At 66.0% G+C, this 26,093-nt stretch overlaps 1 protein-coding gene across 1 annotated transcript in view; it reads right to left on the bottom strand.

Annotated features, from left to right (window-relative positions):
* Nucleotides 1-263: 263 nt before the first annotated feature.
* Nucleotides 264-26,093, bottom strand: part of LOC119103454 (alpha-actinin, sarcomeric-like) — a gene marked incomplete at its 3' end in the record, with an annotated part of 36,891 nt that continues 11,061 nt past the window's right edge. Inside the window, 8 exon segments of the mRNA XM_037227000.1 lie at nucleotides 264-280; nucleotides 958-1,039; nucleotides 1,489-1,527; nucleotides 1,529-1,599; nucleotides 1,602-1,640; nucleotides 1,643-1,712; nucleotides 1,714-1,741; nucleotides 11,303-11,541. Of these exon segments, the coding sequence (XP_037082895.1) occupies nucleotides 264-280; nucleotides 958-1,039; nucleotides 1,489-1,527; nucleotides 1,529-1,599; nucleotides 1,602-1,640; nucleotides 1,643-1,712; nucleotides 1,714-1,741; nucleotides 11,303-11,541 (585 nt within the window).

Genomic DNA, 26,093 nt, shown 5'->3' with positions numbered 1-26,093 from the left:
CCACTACGGAAACCAGGCGGGCTGAGCACCGGACTGCGGAGGTTTCGCCAGCGTGCCGCTCCGTGTGGACTCGGTCAGTGGAAACGGGGGGTTAGCCAGCGCTAAACGCGGGACGAGAGGCGTGCCCAAGCAAGGGGCATTCGGGGGCGGCCACATGAAGTTTAGTTGTGCACGCGGTCCGAGATGGCGTACCTGCTGGGCGCCCTGGAAGGCGTGATAGTAGCAGGAGACGTAGGTCATGAATGGCACGCTCGTCGGGTTTGGGGCGTGTTGATCAGGTCTGCCGAGCGCCCCGACACCGTCACAGCGTGTAACACGAGCGCACCCGCCAACGCCAGAAAGCGAGGCGTGTGACCCAAATGTCGGCGTCAGGGCGTCAAAGGAGCGTCTGTCACGAGCGGCGTCGAACAAGCGCCGCTCTCGTCGAGTGCGCGTAACGAGCGCCTCAAGCGTCAGGCCGCCTAACAGGGCCCGCCACCGTCGGAGACCGTGAAACGAGTGTAGCAGCGTCGGTGTCAAACGCCGCCACCGTGAGAACGAGAGATGGCACCTCTAGGGAGTGCCAATCGACGCTCACCATCAGGCACCGGGCACCGCCAGACGGTCAAACGACGCCGTTTCGAGGCGTCAAACGGGCCCCACCTGGTCGGATCGTCAGACGCGCGTCCCACAAGGTCGAGTGTCAGCCGAGCCCGCTGCCAGGCGCGGATCCCCGCCAGCCAGCCAGCCAGACAATCAGCGGAGGGAGGGGCGGGTGCCGGGTCGCCGGGCGGCAACCGCAGGGGTGCATGGAGCCCCGAGCCAACACCGGTGCGTCCCGGCGGCATCACCCCAGCTCACGTGACTTCCAACCCTCTCTCTCGCCGCAGGGTGCCGCCTCACACGCCCACGCAGGCAGCCACGGCCCACCAAATGCGCGACTCGTTTGGCCAGCCCCGAGTTAGAGCGGATGATTACCTTCGGGGTCCAACATCTTCGGGATGTCGAGGTGCTTTTCGGCCACGTCGAAGGCGGTCATCAGATTCTCCATCGGGTTGTCCTGAAAGGGAACATTTGGTTACCTTCAAGGCAAGCACAAGCCATGCGGACAGGGATCATTAGTTCACCCGAACGCCACAAGGCGGTGTTTGAACAAGGGACACGCAACATCGCTACTTGACTGTTACAGTTCGTGACCGCCTTCGTAAGCGATGTTACATTCTCAAAAGCGTCTGGCAAGTTTGCACCAGGGGCTCCCTTCAAGCGGCAAAAGCAAGCCGTCTGACCACGTGCAGATGTTGCGTCGTACATAATTATCTCGTTCATTCTCCACCTACACAACGCAATTACTACACCTCGCCACAGATTGCACGAAGCCGCCAACCTACCAGCAAACATTGACAAACGTAAAAAGCTGCGGCGGGCGAAAGCAAAAACTCGCCGCCGCGGCCACCGTCAGATTTCTCGAGCGCGCCGGGTCCGGCCGGGTGGCCCGCGTCGGCGCCCGACCTTGGAGAGTTTGTCGTAGTCGATGAGGTCGGGCCGGTGACCGGTGGATGAGGGCGCAGAACGCCAGGCCGTCCTTGAAGCTCGTGTGGAAGTTCTGCACGTTGACGTTCTGTAGGGCGCCGTCTTGCGCTGGCACCAGAGCAGCAGGCCTCCTTGGCCGTCATCTCCTCCACCGAGATGTCCTGGATGGCGAAGCGCAGGATGATGGTCCAGATCATGCCCAGACGTCATCTTCAGGTTACCATCGACGATTCTCTGCCGGCGGGGACGGCCCGTCAGTGGCGTCACGGGGTCAAAACGGCCCACGCCACAAGCACAGCTGGATCTCAAATCCGGCCAACCGACACCTGTGGCTTTGGGACTGTGAGCTGTTGACTGTGTGTGACTGTGGGCTGCTTGTGACTGTGTGTGACTGTGGGCTTGTGACTGTGTGTGACCGTGGGCTTCAAATGTGTCGGCTTCTTTACAGTTACATGCGCGGGCCTGAGGCGGTAGGCGTCGGACTCACGGCACAGGCTGCGGCTTCTGTGTGGGCTCTGCACAGGCTGCATCGCTGCGGGCGGCGTCCGATAACGTCGACGCCAATGACGGTATCAGCTACATACACGGCGCTCCCATTCGAGCATGATCGGAGCATCATCCACGGAACGCGTCTCAAATGCTAGTGTCAGCACTGGCCGGTGACGCGGTGCCGCCGTTCCACACCGACCACGGAGAGCATCGACCACGTCCAAGCTTCGGACTGCCGGCGGCGCTGGGTCTCATCCAGGCGCGGAGAACTACGCGGCTCACTGCTGCCGCTGATCTATATACTGGCGCACGTAGCGGCTCACTTTCAGACGCTTTTTACGGCGCCGAGGTTGTGAGCGGCGGCGCTGACGTTCACGCCTAAACGCTGTCTGTTTGCGTGGCCAAATCCGCCCGTCCCCGCGGCCCAGAAACCGGCCCCGAGCCTACCATGACCAACGTGCGACAGCGGGAACAGCTACCACGGCACACCACAAAAACCATCGCGACCTCGCGGCCTGCCAACGCTCCTGACTCGCATTCCGGTTCGTTCGCGGGGCATGGCGACCGCCGTTCGCCTCGCCGGCGAACGCCGCCGTATCTCGTTAAGCGCCGTGTCATCGCACGACAATTGCACCACCAGCCGGCACTGGGGCGAGGTCAGGCGGTCTGGGCGCGCCATCTAAGGTCGCCTCGGCGCAAAAACGGCGCGCCGGAGGACGCCGCCGGCACCGTGTCGCAGCCGATGGTGCGAGTGGACCGCGTGTCGCGCACAAGGGTCACGACATGGACCGGGGCCAGGTCACCGGGTCTGTCCCGACTCGACCACAGAGGCAGACAGCACGTCAACGCAACGGTACCGGAGGTCGGCCGTCCCAGCCAGCGGCGGTGACCGGCTCAGCACGGGCCGGTGCCGGCACACTCGGCCGCGGACGGGGCACGGCGCGACCGCAGCCCTCCACCGGCCGCCGTGTTTATTTACGCTACCGGCGGGCTGCAGAACGGGGTGGGGGCCAGCGGTGCTTGCACGAGCGGCCAGCCGGCAAGCCGTGCGGTGGCCCGCGCCGCCGGCCGCCTCCGCCGGAGAAATCGGCACCTGAGGTCACCAACAAAAAGGCCCGGTCGCGACTGCGGCCGGCCGTTTTTGTGGCGGCCGCCCCGCCCTGGCCGCACCGGGACGCAGCGGCGACATGGGGCAGCGTCGGCCGCTCCGCAGCGGGGCGGCGGGGCGCGCCTCTCCCGCTCGGACGGCACCAGACCGGCCGGCCGGCAATAGTAAGGCACCATCACCAGCCATCACACGCCGAGTCCCTCTCACTCGGAACACTAGCAACCGTTTCAGGTCCAACAGCCCGGACATCCCAGTCCGGTGTCGGCCAGTCGTCACGGTTTATTTGAGCTTGATATTTTGTAGCAGCGAACTCCAGCTCTAAGCCCTGTCAGCGACATTAAGAGCAATGATGTAGGATGTATGCCATATCAGTACCAACGTACTTGGATGCGAACGTTCTGTAAGGTGTCGTTTTCCCGCAACCTGGCAATAGCAGCAAGACGTAGCCGTTCTTACTCCATTCATATAAGAAACGTGAAATTTGCACAATCACAAGGCTGGATGACTCGGTTCCTAACGGTGTACTGTCGTCGGTAACCAGCATCACAGCAACACGAGACGAGCACCGTCTGACGCAGCACCGTTCACGGTTCAAACGCGGCTTACTGGTTTGTCGACCCTTCTATGGCAACGTGGCGGCCGGCTGCCTTTCAGAGCAGAGAAAGGTTGGAACCGGTCTGGTATGCAAATCAGCTCACAGAAAAAGAAGCTTCGAGGCTCAACTTAGGAAATAAGTGTCATTGAAACGTTATCTACGGGGCAAAAAAGCAATTTAGGAATCGCTTCAATCAGCGATGCAACATACTCCACGGCGCCATGGCGCTGCGCCTACAGACTAGCCAACAGCAGGCTCCCAAAACAGCGGCCTCCTATGCGGCAGCTCCGAAACCGCCCAACGGCACCGTTCAGGCTATGTGAGGGACGCCTTAAACAAGGCCTAACCCACATGTGAGCCCCGGGAATGACTCGTCGGCATCCGGGATCGAACTGGCCCGTCGGCATCCGGGACCGAACTGGCCCGTCGGCCTCCACAGACAGGCATCAAAAGGCCAATCGAGTTTACGACTTGGCATCCCGTGGGGGTAAAACCGTGGGATCCGGTAGTAATACCAGTAATCCAGGACATCGTCGACAACAGGCCAGTCAAAAAGCAATAGTGATTGGTAATAAAGTGGTCACATGTGGAACATGTCAGTATAATTGGGGGAGGCACATTAAAATTTCGAGTCATCTTTTTCACTCAAGGTCCAGGACTGGCGTCAAGGCCGCGGGATGCTGAGTGGGACTCTGGTCCCCCCCCCCCCCCCCCCCACATGCGCATCAAGTTCCGCCCTCGCTCTCAGTGAAGAACGTTTTCCCAAAACTATTGCGGGAAACAACGGGATTTTAAGCCAATTCGTTCCACATGGCGCCCATGGACGAGAAGAAAAAGTTCGGGAACACTGGAGGGCTCGGGGCCATCAAATTTGCCCGCCCCCGCATGCAGTATTAAAAGTATGTCTGGTCATCCCTTCGCCACGTATTCGTGCGCTCAGTTGCAGCACGTCATACTGGTGGTAACGGCGGTTCGTGGGGTAAGGTACAAACGGGCGACCCCGGAAGATCCCGGAGGACCAGGAGAATAGCGTTCACAATGCTCCAGATGTTCCACCGCGGCTGCCGACGACTGACGATCCCATTAAAGCGGCCCGTTTAGCCTCCCCTGTAAACACACCGCCTTCCGTAAGTCTCGGCGACTGAGCCAGCGTGACGTCATGGGCTGGCGGCGCCGTCCAGCCGCTAAAAATATTCCCAAAAGTCGGGCACCGGCGCTGGTCGAAGCGGGCGCCGTACCCAGGTCGTCAGGATTCACCCCGCTGCCGGCGGCAGGCGACAGATGGTCTGCCGCCGCCGCCGACGGAGGCATCAGCTGAGAATGGGCCGACGACCACCCGCGCCGGCCGCCGGCCAGCTCGACCGAGCGAAAGAGTTCGGGCCCGGCGCCGGCCCGACACACGGGACGGGCCCGAGCCGGCCGCCGGTCAGCCCGACCGAGCGACAGAGTTCGGGCCCGGCGCCGGCCCGACACTCGAGACGGGCCCGCGCCGGCCGCCGGTCAGCCCGACCGAGCGACAGAGTTCGGGCCCGGCGCCGGCCCGACACTCGGGACGGGCCCGAGCCGGCCGCCGGTCAGCCCGACCGAGCGACAGAGTTCGGGCCCGGCGCCGGCCCGACACTCGAGACGGGCCCGAGCCGTCACGCCTTACAGCGAGCTGCCAAATGCGAGCACGGGGCGCTGCCAGATCTCGCGGCGTGTTTGCGCTCTCACGACGCATCGATCACGACCCGTCGTTAGTGTCGGCTTTAAAAAAAACCGGCACCGATGATCTTAATACGAGGCGACGGACAGAAAGGCACACAAACACGCTCTGGAATTTCTCTAACGACATCTAGCGCCGATGCCAGAGCAGCGTCGCGCGAGTAAGTCGGGCGGGCCGCGACGAGCCTCCGGCGACGCCACACCCAGCCAGGTGGCCACGTCCGCGCGCCACACCGCTCGGAGACGAGCATACGGAATTAACCAACAATTGATGTCGCCGTTCCGAGTTGGCAGCTGAGCACAGGCGAAATGCGTCCGTGCGTGCAGTGCTTGGAAATACCAACCCCGACACGATCTCCTCGCTCCCAGAAAGTGCCGTTTTTCCTGCAGTCTGCGCGCAGCGAGCTGCGTCGCAGCGCCGTTCCGGGAAAAGCTCCTGCATGACGGCGCCGAGCTTAACCTGGCGGACGTGGACGCTTTCCTCTGCGGATGGTATCGCGTTTGTCGCCATTTTTACTGGTGATTCCCGGCTCCCGGCCTGGCTCCCGGCCCGGCTCTCGGCTCCCGGACCGGCTCCCGGCTCCCGGCTCCCGGCGCGGCCCCCGGCTCCCGGCGCGGCTCCCGGCCTGGATCCCGGCCCCCGGCTCCCGGCCCGGCCCCGGGCTCCCGGCCCAGCTCCCGGCTCCCGGTTCCCGGCTCCCGGCTCCCGACCCGGTTCCCGGCTCCCGGACCGGCTCTCAGCCAGGAGTTTCGCTGCGGCTCATAAGATCAGACAAACCATGGCGGTTTCGCCGCTAGAAAGGCTCCTCGGCATCACGTCTTGCAATGCCAGCCATCTCTATCCTCGGCTGTGAGCAAAATCATACTCTTCTCGGCTCTCCCATGCACGCTACCTGCGATTTCGCTGTCATGGGGGAAAACGTGCCACTCGGGTAACATACCATTCCAGTAGCAATGCATGTACAGGCTCGTTGTTGATGCACGAAACCCACTCCGTGGACTTTCCCTTGGCCAGCAATAGGCCCACCCCTTCGCGCGTGATCTCATTATGGCGACGCCAAACCGACAGCCTCCTACCCAGGGAGCCACACAACAACAGAGCGGCAGGAGTGTTCGAAGTGGCCAGAATCGGAGAGCAAGGTGTCGCCAGCAAAGCGTGGTCGTACGATCAGCGGGTAGTGTCGCAGCGGTCGATGTCCGGAGTGCCTGATCTGTCGGAGTGTTGCAGTGTCCGGGATGTCGGAGTGTCCGGACTGGTCGCCGCTGGACGCCAGCCGGCGCCGGCCGTCGGCGTCAGCTGCAACGGCCGGCCGAGCGTGTCGACGGCGGCCTCCCAGCGGCCCCCCAGCAGGTCGGCCCGGCTTCCCGGGCGCCACCCCCGGCTGGCCGGCCGGCCGCCGTTACAGCCCAAACGGTACCACGGCTGCAGTGACAGCTGACGCGGCTGCTCGTTCGGCGCAGCCCGGTCATGAGCCCAGCTGCCCCCAACAGGTCCATTGCGCCTCCATGTACAGGCGGTATGCATGACCGCAGCCTTAGCAGGCGGCCCCGCACCGGAAACGGGAAGAGGCCGCCACGAGATTCCGTCCAGCACGCGAGGGGGCGCCTCTCTCGGCCTCACAGCTGACGGCTGACGGCTGACGACGCACGGTGCCGGCGCCGGCTGCCGATCGCTCGTGGCCTGGACCGGCGCGTCGCGTCGCCCCGGCTCGAAGCGACCAGTGGACCGAGACGGCATGGGCCGCGGCCACGCCGCTGGCCGGCTCCGGCGCCCCGGCGCCGCTCGCCGCGAGCCGGCGAGTCTCGCCAGCCGGACCGCTCTCGGCGGCCGGAGTCAGAGCGATCAGCCAACGCCAGGCCGTCCGCCGTCCAGCGTTACACGATGCGCGTCCCGCGGCTAATGCAGCAGCGTAACGCTGCTTTTTCACTGTTGAAAACTCGTCTGGAGGCGGACATCGGCTATGCGCGTCTGTATCGGCAAGCGACCCACGTTTACAAGGGGCCGGGAGCGTGGGTGGAGCTCAAGTCCTGCGCCGTGCACACTGTCAGTGACGCACGGGTGTGTGCGCCGCAGTGTCACACGCCGGCCGGCAGCGCCGCCACACAGGGCCCGGAAGCGGCGCCACACAAGGCCCCGAAGTGGCGCCACACCAGGGCCGGAAGCGGCGCCACACAAGTGTCGGCAGCGGCGCCGCCTGCTCGCCCCGGGCCGTGCACCTGACCCTCAGAGAGCGGCCGGCAGGGTCCCGCAGCGTGCTGTCGCTGCCTGGGTGCCTCTGGCGCGGGACGGCGCCCGCAGTCGCCGCTGATGCCGCGCGCTCCCGAGCTCCGAGCCGCTGCTGTGTTGACGCACTGTCCGGCGCTGGCACGCGGAGCTCTGAGAGCCACTGTGCTCCCGCCAATGCGGCCTGCTGTGCAGGTTCAAACCCTCCAAATGTGGCTCTGAGGCGGACGACCTGACGTGGCATGTTTGGACACGGGGTGTTCGCTGGTGTTTGCCCCGCGCCAGGTCACCGCTGACGTCACTGCGATACGGCGAGCCCTGACCCCGACCGCGACGCCGCGCGGCGCCCGCGTCTCTCCACACATCCGGGCGGCGCGGGCCGGCTGGCGCGGGCCGCCCCGCGGCTGCCGCGAGGCCCCGGCCCGCCGCTCCGGGCGGCGCCGCCTGCCCGTCCGGCGCCGCCCCTGTTTGGACAGCCGGGTGCAGGCGGTGCAGGCGGGCGCCTCTGCAGCCGGCCGCAGCCCCGGGCCCCCGGGCCGGGTCGGCGGCGCAGGAGCGGCGGCGCACCGCCACCGCCCCAGGCCGGAAGCATGCCAGGCTCCGATAGCAGCCACTGCGGCCGGCGCTGCGGCTGCTCGCAGCATCCGAGAGGCCGCATCGCGCACCGGTCTGCTGGCGACCGGGCGCTGTCGGCCACTAGCGTGTCGTGCCGTGCAGTCGCCAGCGACGCCCAGCGGACGTTATATAAACACGGCAGACGGGAGGAGCGGACGGGGATCAAAATAACACGGCCCAGCCGTGCAACATAACCGCTCCTGATGAAACAGCAAGCAAGCATGCTTATCCCGCCCCGTGATTCAGCAAATTAGACAGGTGAAAATGGACGGGGCGCACATGTCCTACCAATGATTAACAGACATAGCATAGCATTCCAGATGACGCATTCTCAAGACCATTCGTACAGCTTCCTCCTTCCTTTATACTGAATTCCTTCGAGAGCGATTTTGTGTGAAAGACAAGATGAACGCTGCGATAACTCTATTTACCCGCGCAATAACATAAGCACTTGGCGTGGGCAGACCCAATGCAATTCATGGCGGCGGATATTTCCTTTACAGTGGTGCTGCACCAGACCAGGACGGAAGACCCCGAATCTAATGTGGAGCTAATCGTGGAAAGCGCGGGGACGAGTGGTCACGCATGGACAAAACTCATACGTGGAAGCCATCGCTACTCGCATAAAAAGCAGGTCGTGAACGATGCATCGCAAAAAAGCAAGGGCGTACAGGACAGCTGCGACCATAATCGCCATGGGCGTGCAACATCTACGCAGCAGCTACGAGCGAGTGATGTACTCAGAAGAGACTGGCCGGACAGTGAGCAGTGTACCGCGGCGTGTACGGCGCGGGAGAGCAGCCGGCGGGCATCGTCAGAACAAAACGGCGCAGCAGACGGTCACAGCGCACGGTCCAGCCAGGGAAACCCAGCCCGTGGCGACGGTGAGCTGATTCCCCTCAGTGCCGCCAGAAAACGAAATCACGGGTCCCACGCAACGCCAGATGAATGGCGAAAAACGCACACAGCTGCTATTCGGACTGTCAGCCCTAGCGGAGAAGAGAATACGTTCACTTATGACAAGCGCGGAGCTTGCTGATCCTTCCCTGCATACGTTCGAGACTAAGGAAGTTAGGCTGTGAACTGAGTCTCCAAGGTCACATGTGTGGCCACGTTGAGGTCGCCAGAAACACATGTCCGATATGCATATGCAGACGGACGCAACATCCAACAATAACGTGCCGCCCGGGCTCCAGCAGGTTCTTGAGACATGCAAGGCCTCTGTTTATGCAAAGGCTTGAGTGCAGGGTATCCCCAGAGCGCTGAGTCAAACTTGGTCACCCAGCAAACCGAACACCGCCCGCCCGGCCGCTCACCGAGACAAGGTCAGCCCTCCACCGTGCGGTCCCACCGATCCCAGCCAGGGTCGGGGTGTCCCGGTGCCGGGCTGGGCCTCCCGGCCGCGCTCACGCCGAGACTGGCGGACGGCGCCCGGCCGGCAGCAGTCGGTCACCATCAGCCGGACCCGGCCGGCAGCGGTCGGTCACCATCAGCCGGGCCCGGCCGCAGCGGTCGGTCACCATCAGCCGGGCCCGGCCGGCAGCGGTCGGTCACCATCAGGCCGGGCCCGGCAAGCAGCGGTCGGTCACCATCAGCCGGGTCGGCCGGCAGCGGTCGGTCACCGTCAGCCGGGTCGGCTATCGGCTGCGCGAGCCCTCGTCGCATCGTATCAGTGGACAGGGCTCGACCGGCCATATGGCAGGCGGACCTATCGCGGGGCGCCGGGCCTCAAACACGCGGCACGTGGCCGAGCCGCATGTAGGAGCGGTCCTCGCCGCGCTTGTGGATTCGGTCTGCAGGCGATGTGTTGCAGATAATGACCTATCGCCGTGATTGGCGAACGGACAGCGGTTGGACTTCAGCCGTGTAAACGAGTGGCACGGGGGGGGGGGGGCGAGGGAGACCCTATCAACTGGTAAGCAAGTCAGACCCAAGGTTAGATTTGACGGAACAAAGAAACGCTGCACAAGGCCGGCGAGGGAGGAAGCGTGGAAAATCGTGGCACATCGCAGTCATTAAAACGGTCCAACCCCGAATCCGCTCACGCTCGCCCTTGTATTTCTGTCCGGATCAATAATTCGCCTGCCTTCAACGCGCTACACCTGCCGTGCCCCTAACTCTGCGTCTGGCCCACCAGGTTGTGAAATGCGCCGGGGCCCAGGCGCGGGCGGGTGGGCGGCACACGCAGCACGTGCACGAGCCGCGCGCCCCCGCATACTGGCACAGCTGCGGCACCGGCGGCAGCTGGCCCAGAGGGCAGGCCGCGCGGCCGTCACCCGCCGCTGGAGCCGGCGGCCCCAGCGGCGGCGGCGGAGGTGCCGTTAGGTGCCGAGCTTGGGCTCCCGGCTGCCCCGCGGACCGGATCCCAAGGAGAGGGTGCGGCGGTGGTGTTATGACGGGGAGGACTGCGGCACGGTGACTGACCGCACTGCGATGGGCCCAATGACGTCACGCGAGCGCACAAGAGCGGAGATGAATGTGAGCGTTGGGACAGCTTGGACGAGACGGAGGGCCCGGATTCACGTGGGAGCAGGATGCACTGATGATAGGAAAGACGACAATGGCGCATCAATAGTGAAGGTCGTGAAAATTGCACCGAAGTGTCGATTGCAGCACTGGCACCAAACGTGAACCATGCCTGCCAGAGCTGGCCAACAGCGGAGTGACACGGCCCGCCCGGCCCGCGATGAACGACAGCGCTCCTACTCGGTCAAACTGGACGCAGCTATAACTGTTGCGGACACGAACTTAACGAGCTGCTCAGTGCTGAAACAACGGTCTAGCATGAAGAATCGAGTTTTTATTTCAAAACCACCGACTATTTCCTCAATACGCCCCTGCTTATAAGGCCGGGAAGTCCACCGAAACAGCAATAGAGGCATGCCTTCGACATCGAAATGGAAAGCCATTGCTCCCCGCTGATTCGTCTGATGTGCCGCAAGACTTCGCCAACACACCACTTGACGCCACTACGGCTATTTGCAGTCCAAACAACGCCTGCCCGGCACCGGTCTCCGCACTGGCCTGCGGTGGGGGGGGGGGGGGGGGACGCTGCCACTCACCCTCCGCGCCGATGGAGACCAGCTTGACGCCCTTGCTGGCGATGAAGTCGAGAGCCTTGTTGACGTTGGCGATCTTGTGGAAGCGCATCTTGCCGCGGTCGGGCTTGGCGAGCGTCTCGCCCGAGATGACCTCGAGCAGCAGCATCAGCTTCAGACCGTTCCGGAAGTCTTCCTCGATGTTCTCGATCGAGGTGCCAGCCTTCCGCAGGTGGGAGTTGCACCAGGCGGTGAATGTCTGCCGGAGGGAAGGCCATGGGTCAGCGGGGTCAGCAAAGGTCAGCACAGGTCAGCGGAGATCAGCGGAAGTCAACGGAGGCCAGCAGAGCTCGGCGGTCAGTGGATGTCAGTGGATGTCAGTGGAGGTCAGTGGAGGTCAGCCAAGGTCTGCGGAGGTCTGCGGAGGTCAGCGAGGTTAGCGAGGTCAGCCGAGGTCAGCAGGGCTGGCAGCAGTTAGGTAAGGCTGGCGGACTTTCGACATGTCAGCAGAGGGAGCCGCGAGTCGGCTGAGATTGTCAGCTGATGTGGGACGAGGTCAGCAGAAGTCGGCTGATGGCCAAAACAGCTCAGCATATTTGAAAACCGCGGTGCCAAGTGCAGACCACAGGTCACAGGTGGGCAGAGGTCAACAGGAGCTCTCAAAAGGGCAATGTTACAGATCACCAGCACAGGTCAGACCTGCATAGCTGAGCCGAAATTAGTTGAGGACACCTAAAGGCTAGTGGGGGCAGCAGAGCGCAGAGAAGTCCACCGGCAGACCTAGAGCGGTCGCCCGACATCCCCTAACAGCTTTCCATCGACCGACGGCTATCAGAATGCCCTGCCGTCGTCGGATGGGTGCCATACATGGGGGTAGGTCAAAGCCATGGTCGCATGAGGCCTGACGTTTGGCTGCCATGAACGTCTGTTGGTTCAGCCCATCAAGTGTGCCGCCCAACCATCTGCAATGTCACGCCGACACCTAAATAGGGAGACGCATGGACCGCTCGGGTTTCCAGACCACAGCGGAAATGGAGGGCGTTAAGGTAATGGCGATTGTTGAACTGCATCCGCACGTGCGAGATTCCAAGGCCTTTGAGGCCCTCCTGCCGCACGGCCTTGGAATCCGGCCGAGTCATCGCGACGCTGCCAAGGGGGCGGCACTGTGCGCTGCTGGACCAGGCTGTGCAACCATGTCCGAAAGCCTCCCATCCGCCCGACGCCAGCGACTGCGGTCCACAGCGTCACGACTCCGGCCAGCCTGAGCTCGCTGACACGCCTGTGGTGCTCCAACAGGTGGACCAAAGGGGTCAAACGGGTTCAGCGGCACCACCGGCACCGTCATCCTGCTTCACCACGTTGCCTCATTCATCCGGCTCTGGCACAGCAGAGGCAGATAGACGTGAAGTGCGTCCTGAAGCCGCCGCTAGGTCACGGCGCATGCTGCTTGATTCCTCTCTGCGATCTCCAGTCATTCCCATGCCTGCAGCTGCCCAGGTTACCCCGCCCACCTCCCACGCATCGCGCTCTGCCTCAGTGCTGTCTCCGGTCCACAAAGTTAGCGCCGGCGCCTGGCGGACCATTCAGGAAGGTCCGGTCCGGTCCAGCCCGGTCGAGCCGGGAACGCTCCCACGGTTCTGGGAGCGCTCCGTCCCCGGCAGCGCTCAGGCGCGTCCGACGCGCGGCCCGGCCGGCCGCCGTCCCGCCACGCCATCCGCGCCGGTGCTGGCCGTCGACCCGCGGCGCGCCGGGAGAACCCGGCCTCCATTCCGGTCCCGGCGGGCTGCGCTTATCTGCCCATTATCCAGTCGGCTCGCGGCTCGGCCTGTACACAGGCGGCGGCGGCGCCGTACTGCGGTCCCTGTCGCGCTGGACGGGCGGTGGCCGCCGCCGCCGCCGCCGCCGCCGCCGCCGCCGTCTGCCGTCCTCCGGGCTCTCGCCCGCGCCCGGCCGTCCCGCTCTCCGCCGGCAGGGCCCGTCCCAGCGTCCGGTGCGCCGAGTGACGCGCGTGCGTGCCCGGCCGTCCGGCCGCTCTCTGGGAGAGTGGCGCGAGAGGCGCAAGGTCGCTGACCGGCGCGCAGAGCCGAGCAGTCGGCCCCGCCCGGACCGGGGACGGCGTCGGCGCGGTACCGAGGGCGCGCCGGGCGCTGCCGGCCGGCAGGGGGCCGTGTGAGAGTGGAGGGCGGAGCGAGGCGGACACAGCGGCCCCGGGCGGAGACAAACGCCGGTGTTTACCCACCGATTCCTGGCGACAGATGCGCAGACGGGCCGTCACAACAGCGCCATGGACGGACGGACGGCGGGCGGCCGCCGCGGCCCGCGGAGCCGGTGACGGTGGGACAGGCCGGCCAACTCCAGGCTGGGCCTCCCTCTCCCGCGGAGCGGACCCGATAACACCAGGCTGCACCCGGACACAGTCACGTGTCGCATCCATCGCATCGCATCATCATCGTTCGCTGAACACGAAGGACGCCCGACAGCGGACCAGACCCCTGGACGGGGAGAGGCCGCATACAAAGGCCTCTGAGGAGTGGACCTCTGCTAGTTATTTGGGCTTTCGGGCGCTTCGCTTGCCCAGTCATATGGTGCCCATGGAATGAACCTCTTGGAATCCCGTAAATAGCCACTCTCAGAAACTCGCATACAGACTTCTCATTTCTGAAGACAGCCCACCTGACTCTTTCCAAACACATGCGACCTGGTAATCCCAAAGTTCCGGTCCGTCGGCTTCCCGCCGCTCTCAGCATAGGGCGACATGAAGTGAGAGCGCACCAGTCAGCGTCGCCGGCTGCCAGCACCGACGGCCGGGCGCCGCTCGTGACCCGGTGGCCGTGAGGTCACCAGCGCGTGCCCGCCGGCGGCCGGGCGCCGCTCGTGACCCGGTGGCCGTGAGGTCACCAGCGCGTGCCGCCGGCGGCCGGGCGCCGCTCGTGACCCGGTGGCCGTGGGGTCACCAGCGCGTGCCGCCGGTGGCTGGGCGCCACTCGTGACCCGGTGGCCGTGAGGTCACCAGCGCATGCCCGCCGGCGCCGCCGCGCAGTTGCCGCAGCGGTACTGCGGCCGGCGAGCAGCACGTCCGGCCCCACACAACACGACATAACGTGACCGTCCGATAAAAACGGCGGAGCGGGACACAGCCAACACAGGTCTGCCACGTACAAACATTCGCCGAAACCGCACCGAGATGCCGATGTAGGCCGCGGCGCGCGCTGTACATGCTTCGGGTGAGCGGACCAAGCGATGTCCTGTTCGAGTCGTGATTCCCGTCCGCTATGAAATCACAGTCGTGCTGTGGGGAGCAGTTTCAGACACGACGTTCGCAAACAGCGTGCCGAACGGATTATTCGATTATGCCAGTTTCCTGCGTGACAGTGAGCCTCTGACGACGCGTAATGATCGTTTAAGATCTGCCACAGCGACCGCATTTATCACGCCGGGTGTTAGAGCGCAGGTACCATTATTCCATCGCAAAGCGACGCGTCGTCATCGCATCCGTGTCTGACCATTTAACGCCACAGCGCCTCCAGGTGGTGGCGGGCACGACTGAAAGACGACTCTTCGCGCCGCATCCGACACCCCTGCTTAGTCCGGCGATGCGGCCCATTACCGACACTTTCGTTTCCGGTGCCAGCGGTCAGCCGAGAGCACGCGCCGAGCCGATCCGGACGGGGGGGGGGGGGGGCATACGGAGCAGTAGCCCCTGTGTGTCCTCACACGAAGTCCGGGCTATGAGGAGAAGCCCAGCTCCGGTCCGGATCAGCCGCCGCCATGCAGCGCACCCCGGCGGTAGCGCCGAGAGAGCGCCGGGAGGACCCGCCCCCGCCGGTGCCCGGGCGGTGGGCGTGGCAGGCGGGGGTGCCGTGGACCACCCCCCCCCCCCCCCGCCGCCGCCGCCGCCGCCGCCGCCCCCGGCCGTCTAATGATAGCCGGCGGCCGCCGTCACCATGATTCACGAGCGGGTCGCGTCTCTGGAATGCCCCGCCGGGTCGGGCGGCTAAAAATACGCCCGGCCAGGTGCCCGTGCCAGAGTGGCCGGCCCGACCCGGCCCGGCGACACCGGAGCCGGCCGGTGCCCGGGTCACCTCGGGTTTGCTCGCTGGCGCCGCCCGCCTGGGTCAGCCCAGGTCGGGAGCGAGGTCAGGTCATACGCGATCTGGCCAGGGACAGGCTGGGCAAGCCAGCCGGCAAGGTCGCGTACAAGGTCATGTCGTAGCTCATCTCAGCGACCAGAACTACCATCTCCAGGTTGCCAAAGTGTCACTTCTGACTTAAATTTCGCACGTTTCGACAATTACTATGCATAAATGAATAACTATAAGCAAGATATGTGCCAAGATTACAATACGGCATACATTATTCAAATTCATACATCAGAAATTCTACAACCGAACGTGACAGTTACACTCTTTTGCTTCGTGTGAACAGATATAGGCTTGTAGCTGTAGATATGTGCATAACAGGTTGTGCTGAGAGGGGTAGGGGGCCAGTTCCAAAGGCCAGGTCAATCACCGCAGCATCGCATCAGGTACACCCACCCCGCAGCCGAGCGTACAGACGGGCCGTGGCGCGCACAGACGGAGGAGTCTCAGGTTCACAAACCGACCTGGCGCCAGAGCAGACAGGTCCCAGTCGGCCCCAAACGCAGGACTGTGGCAGGCTGGCACGCATGGTGACGTCACGTGCGGACCTAGCACGCCTCCGAGCACGGGTGCGCGAAGGGCAGACCCCGCCGAATCGCCGCGGCTAAGTGTGTTTGGGCCGCGCTGATGGGAGAACAGGTGGGCAAAGGGCGCCTGTCGCGTTGAGCCGCGGGACGGGTGTGTACAACAGGTCGGACAGGAGTTTGGAAGGGCGGCCGGCGGTGATGGAGCGGCCCCGCCCACCGACCTCACTTCAGAAAATAGCCTGAAAAACGATCAGCCCGGCCGCTGCTGCCAATGAGCCGTCCGCGCTGACGTATCGCGTCAGGAACCCGCTCCACGAGCTCACTCGGCTGGGGCTGCAACTGTGCACGTGGCACAATCAGAGGCCCGAAAGCTCGACGAGGCCGAGTCGGCTGGACGTGGAAAATGCGCCGGCTGCGGAACGGTGGCGGTATAGCAGCCCATCCGCATCGCTCTCCGCCAAAACGTCGCCATACCTCACACTTCCAGACGCCGTAGATCGCATCTCCAACGAGGCGGCGAGCGGCGCCCACAGCCGGCCCAGGCCGCGACGTGATTAACCGAGGGCGGGTGCGTGATTTAAGAGTCGGCGCTGGCGTGACGTACGAACCGCCTATTAGGCGGCCGGTTGGAAGTCGCCGCCGTGACGGACGTCACAGCGCGGCGCTGGCCCGCCCGCCTCGACGCCTACGTCCCTGGCCCGCCCGCCTCGACGCCCACGCACCGTACGGCGGCGCGCCCACCCACCAATCTGTTGATAAACAGGCGCGTGCGGCGTGCGGCGTGCGGCGTGCGGCGTGCGGCGTGCGCCCCGTGCGCCCCTTCCGCTCCACGCGCCCGTGCCCGCTCCGGACCGCGGCCGCGGTGCCGCTCGCGAGCCGGCCCCTTCTGCGCTGCCGCCCGACGGGGATGGCCACCCCGAGCCCGAGCCGGCGGTGGGGGCGGTGGGGGCGGTGGGGGGCGGCGGGGGAGGGGGAGGGGGAGGGGGAGGGGGAGGGGGCACTGACACGGACAACGCGCCGTTGCCGTGATATCGCAGAGGGCGGCGGAGTCCGCGACACCGGCCGGGAAGCGGATGGCGCGACCGGACTCGACGGAGCGCGCTGTGGGAGCGGCAGTAATGGCGGCCAGTAAGGCGTGACGTCACTTGTCCGCTACCATACCGCGACGTCACGTGCAGGGCGGCCCAAGTGACGTCACTTGTGCGCTACCATGCCGTGACGTCGCGTGCAGGGCGGCACAACTGACGGCGCCTGTCAGCGATGCGTCGGACTGTCGCGGCATCCGCAAAAACTCCTCTGCTGCATCTGTTCCGCCGCCTTCCCAGGGTCGCGGTTGATAACCGTTCCCGCTATGCGTTATTATCTATCCGCCATTCAGGTGCGTGGACGGACGGATCTTCGCGGATGACCTCGGCCATTCGGGACAGGGCCGGCGCGGACGCCCGTGAGCTATTTCACCGGTATGACGTGGCCGCAGGCCGCGTCTCGTGCGCGGACCGGAAGTGGTGGCAACACCCCACCGGATCGGTGAGGTCCAAGGATAGCAGCAAAGAAAGCCGAGACCGCTGTATGTCAAGTGAGTCAACGGGCGCTGCGGGCTGATCCGGTTGTTAATTGCCCAGCCCCCTCCCACCTCTTCCGGCCAGGCCTGCTGACCCAGTCAGGCACCGGCAATAGCCGCCATGCGGGAGACCTTGACTTGATCCTGTTCTCGGCCGGCCAGCGCCGCCGACAGCGCGGCTGACCAGCAGCGGGGCGTCATCCGGTCAGCGCACATGGGAAACACGTTCACAGATCGAAGGTACCACGCTGTACTGAGCCGGCAAGCGATCGCTGACGGGCGGAGTCCGCGCTCACGGCGTCGGGCTCTGAACGGGGCGTGCGCTGATGATCCAGTCCCACCGCAGCTCGATTCTGTACGTCGGCTATCAGCGGACCCACTGCTGATGACGTCAGGCCGGCCGACAGCGGCCGTTCCCAACACCCTTTTCATCGTGTTGTCCTGGAAACGGCCGACGTCAGCGCTCACGCTGGCTTTGGCCCGGCCGTCGGCGCCGCTCCAGTCATGGACAGGCGCGCTCCACTCTCGATCTCAGTTGGGCAGCGGCCAGCGGGCCGGTGCCCCTCCCCTCGCTCCCAACAGCAGATCGGGTGTTCCGAATTTATGCGGTCGCCCCCGGCCAGTCGCTGGCAGGCGGCCGCCCCGCCGCCTTCCATGAACACCGCGAGCTGCAGAGTGAAGGCGGGCCCAGAGGGGCGCCGGCCGCCGGCGCTCCGTTCCGCCAGCCGCGCCGCAGCGTCTGGCTCGTATCCGACACAGGGATGTCGTCAGACCGCTCAGCGCTGGAGCACCGGCGGGGTCCCCGCTTCTCGTTCCAGAGGTCTCTCTCTCTCTCGTTCCAAAACGTGATGCATTACGGCCCCGGACAGGCCGACAAAAGCCGCCGGTCGCCCGTGCGCCAGCCGGTGCGCTGACAGCCCGGACACGCCGCTGTTTTCGCGGGCCGGACGTGAGAGCCGTGTTACCGGCGCGGAGGCGGGCGGCGCCGCTTCGCTGAGCCATCCCAGCGCAGCTGGCAGCACACGGCGGCGCTGGACGACGCTGCCTAGAGCGACGGCGGACTCCGCCTCACCACTGCCACCCAGTCGAGCAAACTCAAAATATCAGCTCCTGCTGTGTAGAAAATGTGCCGAGGTACTCCCCCAAAGACCGGGGCAGCCTGCTGGTGCGCTACAGCGACCGGTCCTCATCCTTTACAACATGCTAGGTTCGTAAGGCCAAGGGCCTGAGATAATCATAATGACCACATTTTCTGAAACATGACCACAAGCTTCACATCCGCAGGAACGTGGGGCCATGCGAATACCGGACTAACTCCTCGAGACCACATGTTCCACTAACAGACGGCGGTAAGCGCCGGGCCGCGTCGGCCGTAACAGACTGATGACCGGCTGCCGCGTCGGCCGGGACACACACCGGTGACGGTCGGCCGGACAGACCGGTGACGGCTACCGCGCCGGCCAGAACAGACCGGTGACGGCTGCCGCGTCGGCCAGAACAGACCGGTGACGGCTGCCGCGTCGGCCGGGACAGACCGGTGACGGCTACCGCGTCGGCCAGAACAGACCGGTGATGGCTCCGCGTCGGCCGGGACAGACCGGTGACGGCTGCCGCGTCGGCCGGGACAGACCAGTGACGGCTGCCGCGTCGGCTGTGACAGACCGGTGACGGCTGCCGCGTCGGCCGGGACAGACCAGTGACGGCTGCCGCGTCGGCTGTGACAGACCGGTGACGGCTGCCGCGTCGGCCAGAACAGACCGGTGACGGCTGCCGCGTCGGCCGGGACAGACCGGTGACGGCTGCCGCGTCGGCCGGGACAGACCGGTGACGGCTACCGCGTCGGCCGGAACAGACCGGTGACGGCTGCCGCGTCGGCCGGGACAGACCGGTGACGGCTGTCGCGTCGGCCGGGACAGACCGGTGACGGCTGCCGCGTCGGCCGGCCCGCCGGAGCCCAGTGACGGTCAAGCCGCGCATAAGCATACGGCATTTGACAGTGAGAGCCTCGCCGTGCGCGGCCGTCGGCAGCGGGGCCGCGGAGAGGGCGGCGAGCGGCGGCTTCACAAGGCTCGCGCCTCTCCGGTGCCGGTCGGCGAGGCAGCCTGACCGGGCGCGGGTCCCGTGCGGCCCAGTCTGCCGACACCGCCGACACACCGCGTGACACAGCCGACAGCCGGCGTTGTCGGCTGTGTCACGGGCGAGCCATGCCAGGAACGTCAAGTGCTTGTCATTCGCAGCCTGGGCGGCGCGACCTTGATGACCTGACGGCCTAGAGAGCGTGACGTGCATGGAGGTAAACATACCGACCAAGAGACCTTGGAATGGCCGAGTACTTTGCAGCCTTATCAGGCCAGGCCGTGACCCATGTTGATGAAGGCAAACCGTGATATCCAAGGACTGAGCACCACTGACTAATGCTAGAATCGCTGGACGAAATCCAGACGGGCAAAAATCCACGACATTTAAAACAGCCGTACGCTTCCACAGAAATGCACGACCTTTAGACGATCCCCAGTTCGAACAATGTTTTAAAAAATGTCAACAGTATGACAGCCTGCATTCGGAACGGGCAGATGGCCAAGACCAAGCCGACGTTAGCCTTGGGTTTATTTCAAGCATGCTGTGTATCCCTGACGCACATACTGAACCAGCTGGAGGACCGTCGTCGGGCCATGAGTCGTCGCCGGCTGGTTAGTTGACCGACATGGAAATCCGTCGACTACAAGCATGAAGTTTTGTTGCGAAATTTTGAAATGAATATTGCCATTGATGTTAAAATAAACACCAATTTTACCTTACGCTTATGCACCCATCCATCAATGCCCCTTAAGACGCCATCACGGTCGTGGCCGGCAGCCGAGGAGTCCGGCAGTGGTCTTCGGCGGCCGGTGGCGTGTCGGCCGACGGTTCGGCTCCATCCCGCGCCGGCGGCCGGGCTGCCGGAGTCACCGCCGTCCGTCGGCCGGGGTTTCGAGGAACGGCGCTGTAACTGGAGCGGGCCGGGCGGCTGCGGCGGGCCGGCGGGGGCGCCGGCGGCCGGGCCGGGCAGGGCAGGGCCGGCCACCTGCCAGCCGCCGTCACGGCCGGGCGGACCCAGACGCGGCCGGGCCGGCCGGGCCGCCGCGCGCTGACCGCGCACCAGACACCAGCGCCGACCGGCACCGTGACCGGACGCCGCTGGTGACGGGCAGCCGCGCGGCGAGCCGGCGCGCATGGCCAGACCTGCCGCGCCGGTGAACCGGCACCCGCCGAACGGGTGGCAATCAGTCACGGCTTGGCAGAGGCGGACGGCGAGGCCGCGGCACGACCGCAGCGTCCCCTAACGTGGCGTGTGAAACACGGCCAGGCAGCGACAGCAACTAGGCTGCCTGTAAGACGTGCTAGGATTCATCTTCGCCATCAATTGGCGCACTACACAGCGACGCACAAATATTTGCGATTATGTATTGGGTGTTGGCATACGCTGCCATCTTACGCTAGACCCGAATGCCGGCAGCCACATACCGCACGACGTGGCGGCGCGATGACTAGCATTAATCTGTTCGGACATCCTTTGCCACAAACCGGCGACCGGCCGTGTACTCCAGTCTATGTGCCCACCCCGGCGAACCGGGCGCCGCGCTCCGCTGCACGGCCGCCAATGTCCCTCCGCCGTCGGCCGGTGCGGCGGAGGCGCCCGCGCCGGCCGACTGTTGCCCGACGCTAACGGGATGACGCCGCCGCCTCCCGGCGCGTCCTAATGAGCCGGCCGCCGCCCGCCGAGCCGCAGCGGCCGGCGGCGACAGCGCGGCCGGCCGGCGCCGCCGCCGCCCGAGACGGCACGCCGGCCCCTCTGAGGCCGGCCGAGAGACGGCCCTTCATCCGGGAGCGGCTGTACCAGGCTCGGCCACTGTTCCGAGTGAACCCGTCTTCCGCACTCGTCCGCGAGTCCACGACCCGACGCCTGGATCGGCGGAGATGCCTTCAGGACGGACGGCAAATTTTGGACGCATGTGACGGTGCTCAACGCGTTCGATCGACGCCAGCGACGCCACCCTGCGATGTGGTGTGCATGACCCCCGCCCTGCGATAAGGCGTGCTTCGCGGTGATGAAGTGGCACATGCCGCCACCGCGCCACAGGTGGCCCACTCCGCGTCTTGGCTGCGCTTCCGTGCGGTAGGCCGGCTGGTCGGCCACCGCCGGAGGTTGAGTCGGCCGGCCGGGTCGCCCGCCTCGGCGTCCGAGCCGCCAGGATGTTGACCGAGTGCGCCCGTTCTGGGTTTTCCTGGGTGGCTAAAGGCGACACACAGCGGGACCGGAAGTAGCTCCGGCTCCGGCTCGGGCGCCTCTGACCGGCATCCGGACCCCCAGCCAGCTGAGCCCGACGCGAAGTCGCAGTTGAGACTCTGCGCCGTCACTCACGGGCGGCGGTCAAAAGGCCACCACCTGCCGACGGCGCCCAGGCTTCCGTACCGGTTCCCGCGGCGCAGATGAGCGGTGCCTGCTTCCGGCACCACTGAGAGCAAGCGCATCCCCACCGCGGCGTGGTCAGCCGTAGCGGCCGCCACAGCCGTGTCCGCCAGGCAGCGTGACCGCGCCGCTCTCGGTGCGCGCTGTCCGACGCCCAGGCCGTCCCAGAGGCGCGCGGTGCAGCGCTCGACCGCGACCGGCCAGTCGTGGGAGGCTGCGGTCCGGCCGCCGGCCGCCAGCCATATCCATAAACCCCGGAATTCCTCCGACGGCCGCATCGCCGACCGCACGATAAAACGCCCACTGCGGAGTCAACGCATCAGCCAGCGCACGAGCGCGCGCGCGACGACCACGCGCACGGAGGCGCGTGTGACACCCGATGATCGATGGCCCCGGCCGACAATACGGCGGCGCGCTGCTGGCGGTCCGGGCCAACGGACGCGGCCAGAGACGTCCGGTCCCCTCCGCGCCGGTGCTCGAGCCAGCAGCGCCACTGGACGCAGCTGTCCCGCCCGCTCTGCGCCGCCGGCGTTGGTCGCCGTGCGAACCTGCCGCTGTCCCTGGCCGCCGAGGCGCATCGTGACGGCCGCGCCGCCGCCTGCCGTCCGCCGCAAGCGCCGCGAAAACCTCACGATCGGCCGCGCCCGGCAGTAGTTTGCACATAACCGGGCCGGATACGCCACGTCGACCGCCGCCGGCCGTCACGTTCGAACGGCCGCGAGCCAGATGCGGGCCGCGAAACAGCGTCGTGGCGCGCCGCGCGGCGGTCGCAGCCAGCGGCCGGCCCGGACCGGTCAGCTTGTTGCCCCCCCCCCCCCCCCCGCCCTCCCCCCGTGCACGAAAGACGGATGGCGCATGGCGCGGTCGCGACGGCCGCAACGGCGGCGGGCGGCGGCGGCGGCGTGCGGGGCCAGAATCAACAGACCGGCGCGTCCGCCAGCACCGAATGGCCGGGCGGCGACCACCTGCTGCTCGTTAGCTCGTCCGAGATGGCTCTGTCGACGGCGGTGACCGGCCCGTCTGTCCCGGCAGCTCTCCACGGCCGCTCGGATGACGCGGCGGTGGCCGATGTGCTAAGCGCCACGGCGGCGCTGCGCGCCCCGCGCCCTCTGGGAGATTCGGAGTGCGGGTGCGACCGCGTGGGAGGGTGTGAGGTTTAATTTAACTCGCTGACTACGCTCCGGCAGCGGACGCACCACTTTAAGCCGCCGCCCAGTCACACGCTGGAGCGGACAGTTAAACTGTCGCCGCAACCCCTCCCCACCCCCCACCCCCCTCCCGTCCCTCCTCCCTTCCCACTAGCCGGCTGCGGTGGTCGCCAGCTCCGCGTGACCCCACGACCCGGCGGGGGCGGTGCGGAAGGAAGCCGTGGGTGACACCGGTCCGGAGGGAGCCGGCAGGGTCAACAGGGACCCGGCGGGGGCGGTGTGGAAGGAAGCCGTGGGTGCTTCTGGTCCGGGGAGCCGGCAGGGTCAACAGAGACCCGGCGGTGCGGAAGGAAGTCGTGGATGGCACCGGTCCGGAGGGAGCCGGCAGGGTCAACAGGGACCCGGCGCACCTGACAGCACAAAGACGGCGGCGAGAAGCGAGCCGATTAGCATGCCTAGCCATAGCTTCGTATAACTTAGTATAGCTTCGTACGACGAAATTGCCAACTAACGACCACTTAATCAAGTCGTGCAGCCACATAGGCAGGAAAGCGGTTCATCTTAGTTCAGATTCCGTCCGTGGGTCGCTCACCCTGTGGCGCATCGTGGAGACAAGCTCATGGGTAGGATGCATGCTCCTACAGCACACTTTAACATGCTCCTACAGCACATCCTAACAAGGCTTCCGCTCCTTTTTTGCGAAACCACACCCTTCCGGGCAGCCGACGATTTGCCACACAGGAAAGGGCCGTGACGGGGAGGGGGCGCAAGAGGTTTAGCGTCACCCAGCGACCCACCCAGCGCAGTTGATGCACCTCAGTTGATGACTTCCGCCGTCCCAGTCACCGCTTGCAGAACTGCATTTATTTTAAAGACCACAGGCTCGCCATTGTACCCTTCCGCAAGCAAATGAACGCACCATGGCACAGCAGCTGAGTGTGAAAACAGACAATGACGTCGAGCTCAGGCACGGCCGTTTCCCACATCACCGCAAAACACACATCCTTTGTTCAGCCAAGTCCTGCAGCTGCGACCCGGCGGCGTAACGAACGACCTTCAGCCGAGCCCACGCTGCAGAGGGCGCCATTGTCCGCCGGCACAGATAGTAATCGGCTCCCCGCTCGCGCCACGCCAGGCAGCCGCCTCCTGCCCCGGTCAGGACCCGTGGCTCGCGTGGCCGTCCCGCCGGGTACGGCCACCTCCCTCCGGCGGCGGGCGGGTCCCGCCGGGTACGGCCACCTCCCTCCAGCGGCGGGCGGGTCCCGCCGGGTACGGCCACCTCCCTCCAGCGGCGGGCGGGTCCCGCCGGGTACGGCCACCTCCCCCTCAGTGGCGGGCGGGTCCCGCCGGGTACGGCCACCTCCCCCTCAGTGGCGGGCGGGTCTCGCGGGTACGGCCACCTCCCCCTCAGGCGGGCGGGTCCGCGGGTACGGCCACCTCCCCCTCAGTGGCGGGCGGGTCCCGCCGGGTACGGCCACCTCCCCCTCAGTGGCGGGCGGGTCTCGCGGGATATAGCCACCTCCCATTCAGTGGCGGGTGGGTCCCGCCGGGTACTGCCACCTCTCTCCGGTGGCAGGCGGGTCCCGCCGGGTACGGCCACCTCCCTCCAGCGGCGGGCGGGTCCGCGGGTACGCCACCTCCCTCAGGCGGGCGGGTCCCGCGGGTACGGCCACCCCTCCGGTGGCGGGCGGGTCCGCGGGTACGGCCACCTCCCTCCAGTGGCGGGCGGGTCCCGCCGGGTACGCCACCTCCCCCAGTGGCGGGCGGGTCCCGCCGGGTACGGCCACCTCCCTCCAGCGGCGGGCGGGTCTCGCGGGATATAGCCACCTCCCATTCAGTGGCGGGCGGGTCCCGCCGGGTACGGCCACCTCCCTCCGGTGGCAGGCGGGTCCCGCCGGGTACGGCCACCTCCCCCTCAGTGGCGGGAGGGTCACGCCGTGGCACAGCCACCTCCCATTCAGTGGCGGGCGGGTCCCGCGGGGCACAGCCACCTTCCTCCGGTGGCGGGCGGGTCTCGCGGGGTACGGCCACCTCCCTCCGGTGGCGGTGAGCGGCGGCGGACCGAAGCGGACGCTATTCTGGGGCCGCTGATCGGCGCCGGCGGTGCTGTCAATGACTCAGGCCAGAATGCATGCTGGCGGCCGCCAGCGCCGCCACGCGCCGCCGCCGCTGCCGCCGCCGCCGCCGCCGCGCACGGCGGCCCGGGTCGCGCGACCCTGATCCCAGATGGGCGCCCCGATCAGCTGGGGAGCCCGGCCGGGCGGGGCGCGCGCCGGTCGCTGCCAGGCGCCCGGGGACTGGAAACTGGTGCAGGAGCAAAACAGCTGCAGCCCAGCCCGCCTGCCGACTGAGCCGGCTGCCGCTGGCTGCCCTGCTGCTGCACGTCCCGAGCTGGGCACCCAGCCGGCCCCCGGCCTCAGGATTGGTGGTCAGTGTGGTCAAATCGGGTGGACACGCTCGGCCCAATGTGACGCTGAGCTGTAGTTGCTTGAACTGCCGCCCACCGCTGGACGGACCACAATCTGGGCATCAGTCCCCAGGGACCACTTCTCGTCGTGTTCAAACCGGGTGGGAGATCCGGCTGCGCGTGACGTGACGTTGGGTTGTATTTGTTTGAGCCCCTGTCCGCTGCCGCCGGCAGAACGGAAGTGCCACCGGCCCTCCGTGTACTAGCTGAACAGACCGGTCTTCCGGGAACCCCGAGCGCTGCTGCACACCCAGCTCCAGTTTCGGCGGTGGTCGGAAAGGTTCCTGTGCCAGTTTACGACACCAGCGGGACGGCAAAGGCCGTTAACCATAAATACGCCGAACGGCACGCAGCAAGGAGGCAAGCCCACACAGACGGAAACTCTGAGCGGCCAGTGGGACTTTTGTAGTCACTGCACAGCAGGAAAAACAGGCAGGGCGAACCCCCACCTTTTGATCCCGCACCTCCAGAGGTAGCGGAAGTTATCGTCCAAAAACAGCCCGCCATGAGTGCGATGAT

The sequence above is a fragment of the Pollicipes pollicipes genome, unplaced genomic scaffold, assembly GCF_011947565.3.
Source record: "Pollicipes pollicipes isolate AB1234 unplaced genomic scaffold, Ppol_2.1 Scaffold_2555;HRSCAF=2994_pilon_pilon_pilon, whole genome shotgun sequence".
Lineage (NCBI taxonomy): Eukaryota > Metazoa > Arthropoda > Thecostraca > Pollicipedomorpha > Pollicipedidae > Pollicipes > Pollicipes pollicipes.
The sequence above is the reverse complement of the archived record's forward strand: the minus strand, read 5'-3'. Positions and strand labels throughout refer to the sequence as shown.